This window comes from Myotis brandtii, unplaced genomic scaffold (genome assembly GCF_000412655.1).
Source record: "Myotis brandtii unplaced genomic scaffold, ASM41265v1 scaffold144, whole genome shotgun sequence".
Taxonomy (NCBI): domain Eukaryota; kingdom Metazoa; phylum Chordata; class Mammalia; order Chiroptera; family Vespertilionidae; genus Myotis; species Myotis brandtii.
The window spans coordinates 2,790,372-2,797,915 of record NW_005355159.1 but is presented as its reverse complement, the minus strand read 5'-3'; the positions used below and the strand labels follow the sequence as shown (position 1 = coordinate 2,797,915).

The 7,544-nt window shown below is 46.9% G+C and overlaps 1 protein-coding gene and 1 pseudogene across 3 annotated transcripts in view; both read left to right on the top strand.

Moving 5' to 3' along the window:
- Positions 1 to 7,544, top strand: part of TLN2 (talin 2) — a 434,110-nt gene that overhangs the window by 297,522 nt on the left and 129,044 nt on the right. For 2 of the 3 annotated variants that reach the window (XM_014535497.1, XM_014535498.1), the window contains 3 exons: positions 2,652 to 2,819; positions 3,817 to 3,945; positions 5,263 to 5,376. In XM_014535497.1, the coding sequence (XP_014390983.1) occupies positions 2,652 to 2,819; positions 3,817 to 3,945; positions 5,263 to 5,376 (411 nt within the window). The remainder of the gene's footprint in view (positions 1 to 2,651; positions 2,820 to 3,816; positions 3,946 to 5,262; positions 5,377 to 7,544) is intronic. The other variant, XM_014535496.1, reaches the window with a different exon arrangement.
- LOC102259662 overlaps positions 6,451 to 7,544 on the top strand; it is a 3,082-nt pseudogene continuing 1,988 nt past the window's right edge.

The following is a 7,544-nucleotide window of genomic DNA, read 5'->3' as shown; positions in this document are numbered from 1 at the left end:
GTTGGGTTCCCTGATAGTGATGATGGAGAGTAAGGTAGGTGACGGCTTCCTGGGTGCCTGGCAAGGGCAAGTTCTCATCACCCTCAATCAGAGCCTTCCTCTCTGAGCCTGGAAAGGGTCGGAAGGCTCCTAATGTGCCCATCCAGAGCAACACCTAAAGATTTACAGTTAACTGGGCTTTTAAAAAAGTATTTACAGTCACAGTAAATCCCCTTTCTACAAATGTCCGCGTTGGAGATGGAGGAAGCAAGAATGAATCTTGCTATGCCTTGGCTGGTTTGTCTCAGTGGTTAGAGCATTGGCCTGCAGACCAAAGGATCGTGGGTTCAATTCCCAGCCCCCATCGGGACGTGCGTGGGAGGCAACCAATCGATGTCTCTCTCCTTCCCCTCTCTCTAAAACATCAATGGAAAAAAATATTCTCGGATGAGGATAAAAAAAGAAAAGAATGAATCTTGCTAGAAGTTTGCTATACTCCGGTCTCTGAGAGGAAGTCACCATGTGCACACAAGGTCTGGGGTTCATCAGGTGGCAAAAGTCAGGACTGAGGGGAGAATTTCAGTGAAGGCCTTTATTGGGGTTTCCTGGGGAAGGCGTTGCTGGGCAGGTGAACAGTTTCCGGCTGGCGGGTGTGAGTAATTTCAGCAGGCTCCACACTGCAGGGCTGGCCCTGGGTGCCTGGTACTTGGCCCTGGGATGACTAAGGCAGAGAATATTGCTTCCTGGCCAGTTAGAGGAGGTGTGGCTCAGGACTGGGTAGCTTGCATAGCAAAGGCATGCTCCAGCCCAGGAGGGGCAGTCTCTTTCCATCCACAAAGGTATTTTCTTAAGATGGCAAACATCATTATATACAGAAAATTTAAAAATATACAGTACAATCTACCTTTTCCATCTATTCGTTCAAATGTATGTCTCCCCAGCCCCAGCCCATCACTGTCCCATCTAAATCTCCAGAACTGACCATTTACCAATTTGTTTTTATTCTTCCTAGTCATGTATATGTGCATGTATAACTCCCTCTTTCTTTTTAGTATTTTGGTTTACTTGAGGGGGGGTGGGGGGCAGTATGTGTAGGATAAATTTCTATCAGTGGAATGCTGGGCCTATAGCTCTATACATTTTTATTTTATTTTAAATGTGTCTATGAAATTTCTCCCCAGAAAGATCCCACAATTTTTAACCCTACTAGTTGTTTGTAAAAGGTCTGTTTTCCTGCTTCTGCATCAACGCAGAGCAATACTTTATAGCGAGTATTTTTTAAAGAAAATTACCTTGCGCTTTTCTGTGTCCTGAGCCACGCCTCCTCTAAATGGCCAGGAACAATATTCTGCACACATTGCACACATTTGGACTTTTTTGTTACTTTTGTTTGTCTGTTTTAACAAACCTTTTATTTTGGAAGACTTTTAGGTTTACAGAGAAGCTGCAGAGGTAATGCAGAGTTCTCATCGGCCCTCCCAGTTCCTTGCATTTTCAGCCTGTCCCTCACCTGGGGCACGTTTGTCAGAGCCCGGATTTCAGCACTGGTGCATTACTGTTAACTAAACTCCTGGATTTCACCAGTTTTTCCTCTGGTGATGTCCTTTTACTATTGTCCCAGGATCCAAATCCAGGACATCTTGAATTTAGCACATTTTGATTTTCCTGAAAGCGTTTTTACTTTTAACAGTACAGTACGTCAGCATTCTTCTCCAATGACCTTTGGAAGAGGAAGAAATCCCTTACATTTTAATAGTTTTATTTATTTTTATTTTTTTTTTGTGTGTGTGTAATCTGGATTTTAAAAATATTTTTAAATTTATCTTTATTGTTGAAAGTATTGCATGTCTCCTTTAATTCCCCTCACTGATTCCCTCCACCCTGCTCCCACCCCCTCCGCAGGCCTCCACCACACTATTATCTGTCCATGGGTCATGCATAGATATATGTAGGTTCTTTGGTTAATGTTGACTCTATACTCCTCCCACTTCCAAAAGGGAGTTAAAATGGATTTCAGTAAAATCACAGGTACAATAAAATCAAACAATTATCAGTAACAAGATCAAAACAAGTATTGAGAAGAAGAGGGTAAGCAAAGGGACAATGGATAAGGAAAACTGAGCCAAGGCAAATCGTAGCATTTGGGCGTGAAGTGGGGGTCAGTGCTTCCTCTTAGCGAGAGCCAAGTGACATAGACGAGGTGACATTACTTATCCGGGTCAGGTGGCGTGCACATTAGGTCAGAATCTGAAACTGTTTTTATGCACTTACTCCAAGAATTTGTTTTAGGAGCTTTTGTGTAAGCAGTTCTTGACATGAGGTAAATAACATTTTCTATATAAGTATTCAGTAAATGTGAGTGCACACAATAAATCCACATAATTGTGTTCCCTGCCTTCTCTTTACGAAGAGCTCCTTTTTTGGGTGCTTATGTCATTTTTATTTCTCAGAGTTAAAGATGGAACTTGGCTGTGTTTTTGGGCATATTGTCCTATAGCCACAGGGGCTATTTTCAATGTTGGGTGTAATTCGGCTAAAATCCTTAAGAATCGCAGGGGCTTATTCCTCTCCATTCCTCTCACCCGTGGAGTAGAGACAAGACTGACTCCGGAAGTTTCACCCCGAGCTTTAGAAAGCAGAAAAACAGACCTTATCCTCAATCCCAACCTCTAGGTGAAATGGTGCGCCAGGCGAGGGTCCTGGCCCAGGCCACCTCAGACCTCGTCAACGCCATGAGGTCAGATGCAGAAGCTGAGATCGACATGGAGAATTCAAAGAAGCTCCTGGCAGCAGCAAAACTCCTGGCGGACTCCACGGCTCGCATGGTGGAAGCAGCAAAGGTACTATTACAATGGATTTGTTCTACCAACAAGTGAGCCTTATTAAAAGTCAGAGTTTGGAAGGAATCTTCAGGATAGAGAATGGTCAGCTGAGTGTGCATTTTTGTTGTTTAAAACCTACAATGACTTTGGAATGTTTAACCTTGTTCAACTGGGAAAAGAGAAGGTCATGGAGCACATGAAGGAAGCTCTTCAGGGTGACAGCCATAGACAGCAAAGGCCCTGCTAATTGAACGTTCTTTTCCCATTGGCTTTATTGGGATTTATTTAAAATCCGATTGGGGTCCTAGTGGACACTTTAACATACAGCAACACGTAAAAGGGCCATGGAGGTGCAGGAGGGAAGCATGGCCATGGGTTGTGCACGGCATTCCTCTCTCCCTGCCAGGATAGGGGCATCAGTTTCTTTCTTTAATTCAGTTACAGTTAGCTCAGTACCATTGGGTACCTGTCCTACTTCGCTATACTTTCCAACTCAGGTTCTCTAGGAATGCCATCTCTAGACGTGGTCCTTCATGAATGATGTTTCCTTACAGCATTTTGGATGGCATTCCTGCCCTCTCCCCCCGCCCTGACCCTCGGTCCCCCTGTGTTATGCTGTAATCTCAGCCCATTCACATGTACCGGTGCTTCAGGACAGGAGACTCTTCCAGCCATGACACGTGCCTGTCATGCCCATTAAAATAAAATTGTCTCAGAGATATGGACAGGGGGAGATTTACCTTAACATCTTTTAAGCCATGGATTTCAGGTCACAGGTTAATGTATATGGACAACCAAGGCTATGACCTCATGTGTTTATTATCACCATTGCATTTCTTCTGTTTAGCGATGCAGTTTTGAAACATCCCCTGGTAGGTATTTTTGTTGTTGCGAGGAAACATCTTTATCACAAAGACATTGCTGGAAGCATTTGGCTTTCATTACTAGGAAAGAGCAAAATTGAAGGCATGAATTCAGTGTCTGCAGCATGAAATCTTTATTTTCACTTTCCCAGGGAGCTGCAGCCAACCCTGAGAATGAGGACCAGCAGCAAAGGCTGAGAGAGGCTGCGGAAGGTCTCCGGGTGGCAACCAACGCCGCCGCCCAGAATGCTATAAAGAAAAAAATTGTCAACCGATTGGAGGTCTGTATAGAGGCTGATGCTCGTTTTACATGGCAAAGAGGTATTTGAAAGAATAATCAGATTAATAAGGCAAAGCCCATGGACAGGAAGCTAAATCCAAATTAGTGATTAGTGACATAGTTTAGTGGTTTAGGTACTGGGAACTATTTGAAGTGCTAGTTTAGGTACATTATACATTGACATTCAATGGTTTAGGCACATTGACACAATCTGAAAAGTTGCTTCATGGTTTCAGAAAACCAAAATTTTTTTCAGGAGGGCCCGGGAATTTATTTTTCCCCATTAAGGGACGTCCACTCTCAGGAAGAATCATTAACTCTAAATGTATCTATTTTGTTAGAGTCAATGATTCCTTCAGGGCCCACAGTAGGAAATGTAGAGTTTGGAAGACCAGAGATGGGGATCAGGCTTGGTTAGAACAGTATGGGAGGGAGTGATAAGAAATATTTATGTCATTTTTTTCAGAACATTTATTTATTCTAAAAGAAATAAAATAGCAATGGGCAAAAACTTTGCTAGAAAATAAATCTCTCTCACAAATGTATCGGGGAGATTCTTACACTAAGATTTGCGAGGTTGGAGGCGAAGGCCCTGCCTTCCTAGTGTGTGATCCCCATGTGTAGTCTGCTGGGTTCCGGAATGAAACTGGCCTGCTTGTCTCTGGAAGGAAGGGAGAGCGTAAACACAGGCAAGTGCTCGCCAGAAGGTCTGGGTCTGCTGGACCAAGGCTTCCCATGGCCGAGAGAGGACAGCCATGAGCACCAGGTTTGTGCTTGACCCAGGGAGCAGCTTGTGCTGTCAGAGGAGGAATTTCCCCCCCTAAAGCATGTAGACCTGGTGCTGTTTATCTGTCATCATGGCCTGGGAATTGTCCCTGGTGTTTTTGAGAAAGGCAGTGAACAGTGCACCTTGAGCTTTCAAGCGTGCTTGCCTTTATCACTTGTCCCAGGGAACGTAAACCAAAAGCAGAGAGCAGCACCGTGAGGTCAGGGTCATCGATGTATTTAAAAGGCAGAGTCCCTGCCTGGAGTTCCCTTTCGTACGAGTGCAGCTGTCCAGTGATGGGACATACACAAATGTGCATATGTGTGGGCTGGCACATTCAAACCCTGGCTCACCTTCCTCTCTTGCTCCTCCCCAGGTTGCAGCCAAGCAGGCTGCCGCCGCAGCCACGCAGACCATTAAAAGGCAGAGTCCCTGCCTGGAGTTCCCTTTCGTACGTGTGCAGCTGTCCAGTGACGGGACATACACAAATGTGCGTGTGTGTGGGCTGGTACATTCAAACCCTGGCTCACCTCCTCTCCCACTCCTCCCCAGGTTGCAGCCAAGCAGGCTGCCGCCGCGGCCACACAGACCATCGCCGCCTCCCAGAACGCAGCTGTGTCCAACAAGAACCCTGCGGCCCAGCAGCAGCTGGTGCAGAGCTGCAAGGTGAGGTCTCGGCTGCCGGAGAGCCAGGTCTGCTGTAGAAAACACTGATAGCATTAGAACACTGAGTGCCCTGGCAATGCAGTTAAGTCTGATCATCCAGGCCCCTAATCCAGTTTGCTCCGGCTCCCCTGTTCCAGGTGTTCACACACACACACACACACACACACACACACACGCACACGCACGTCTGGTTTCTGTCTAAGTGGATGGCCTGTGTGAGGGGAGACTATGTTTTTTCCAGCATTGTCTGTCCTTTGTTTGGATTCTTTTCTTTCTTTTTTGAGAGCCCGAATTAAGGAGGGGCCATTTTCGGACCCTGAAATAGTAATGGAGCATTGAATTTCCAGAGTGTCTTTCTGCCTTTTCAGTGGGCCTTCGCATTAGCCTCACTCATCCTGGAAGTTGATTTCCTGCTTTGCACGGATGGCACCTCCAGGGTTTATTTCATCCCGTCGGGCCTCCAGGATGGGGTGCTCTGGTGCTTTCTGCTGTTGTCTGTCAGTTCTCCTGACCCCTGGGCCTTGGTGGCGCATGGAAGCCGCTTACTAGCGGGGTCACAGTGACACCTCTGCTGCCTTCTCTGAGGGCCCAGGCCATTGACTCTCCGAGGAGACCCCTGAATGGTGCCAGACACAAAATCTGATTTCGTAGCCCTTGCCCACGTGCAAACAATGTGTCTGACTGAAGTGTGAAACTTCCTGTTAGCAATGGGGGCTGGTGGAGGCATAGTGATGGTGCTTGGGGACTGAGAGCTCACTGCCCTCTCTCCTTTCTCCAAATCTCCTCTGTGAAACCATCACCTGTAGAAGTGGATGTTGCCACTTCTACCTCAGAAATGGCTTTACTTCCGAAGGGAACCACCCAGGGCCCGAGCCCTCGCCGCCTGAGTCTGATTTCTCCGAGGTCAGGCCCCGTCGAGGATCCGTGTGCTCTAGTAGAAAAACCTCAGGGTGCAGTAGCCCCATCTGCCGGACCATGTACTCAAAGCGGGGGCTTTTCTGAGAGCCCGGCTCCTGCAGGAGGGGAGTTTGTTTGCTGTGATGGCCTCGATCCAGCAGCCTGCAGGGGTGGAAAATGGCATTTTCCCTTCTCAGGGAGCACGTGCTACTTGTGTCCAGGGAAATACTCCAGGGTGAGCCCCCTCCTCCACTTTTTGGGAAGAGACTGAATATCCTCGGCCTGTGGGTATCACCTCAGGAAATGAGAGCATTGCTGTTTATCAGCGGGGAGGGGACAGTGGACCAAATGGCGAGCCAGAGGTCCTGGAGAGGCCCCGAGAAAAGTCTCATGGGGACATTTTTTAATCCTTCTGGAGCAGGCACCTGAAGGAAGGCGTGTCACCCGGGTGGGATGTTCGTGGGCCCTTCCCCAGAAGTGAGCCACTGTGCGTGACCTCAGGGCCTGTTTGTTGTCAGATGGGTGTGGACAGAGGGGAAAGGTGGGGACACAGGGTAAAAGGCATGTCACTGTGTGAGACGGTCTCACCCCAGGGCTGCTGCTCCTCCCTCCTCTGCTCTGGGCGTTGGGTTTTCCAGTTTGAGAAATGAGAGAGCTAGTTAGACCAGGGGAAGAGGAGCCATGGTGACAGGAAAGCGGAAGGACAGATGTTTACCTGCAAAGTAAGAAATAGAAGCGCTGAGCCCCAAATGCCAGTCCTCGCTCCCACCTCAAACAAAGAAACCGAAACTGCCTCCAGCCCCCAAGCCGGAGAAGAAGCTGACCCCTCAGGACTTGCCAAAGAGAGAAAAAGAATACTAGTAGCAAGAAGCTATTGAACATATTGATGAAATACAAAGTGAAATAGACTTAATGAATAAGCCAGTGAGGAGATTTTGAAAGTAGAACAGAAATATAACAAACTCCGCCAACCATTTTTTCAGAAGAGGTCAGAATTGATCGCCCAAATCCCAAATTTTGGGGTCACAATTTTTGTCAACCATTCACAAGCATCTGCTCTGCTTGGGGAAGAGGATGAAGGAGGCGCTGCATTATTTGACAAGAGTTGGAGTGACAGAATTTGAAGAGATTAAATCAGGTTACAGAATATATTTTTATTTTGATGAAAATCCTTACTTCGAAAATAAAGTTCTCTCCAAAGAGTTTCCTCTGAGTGAGAGTGGTGATCCATCTTCAAAGCCCACTGAAATCAAATGGAAATCTGGAAAGGA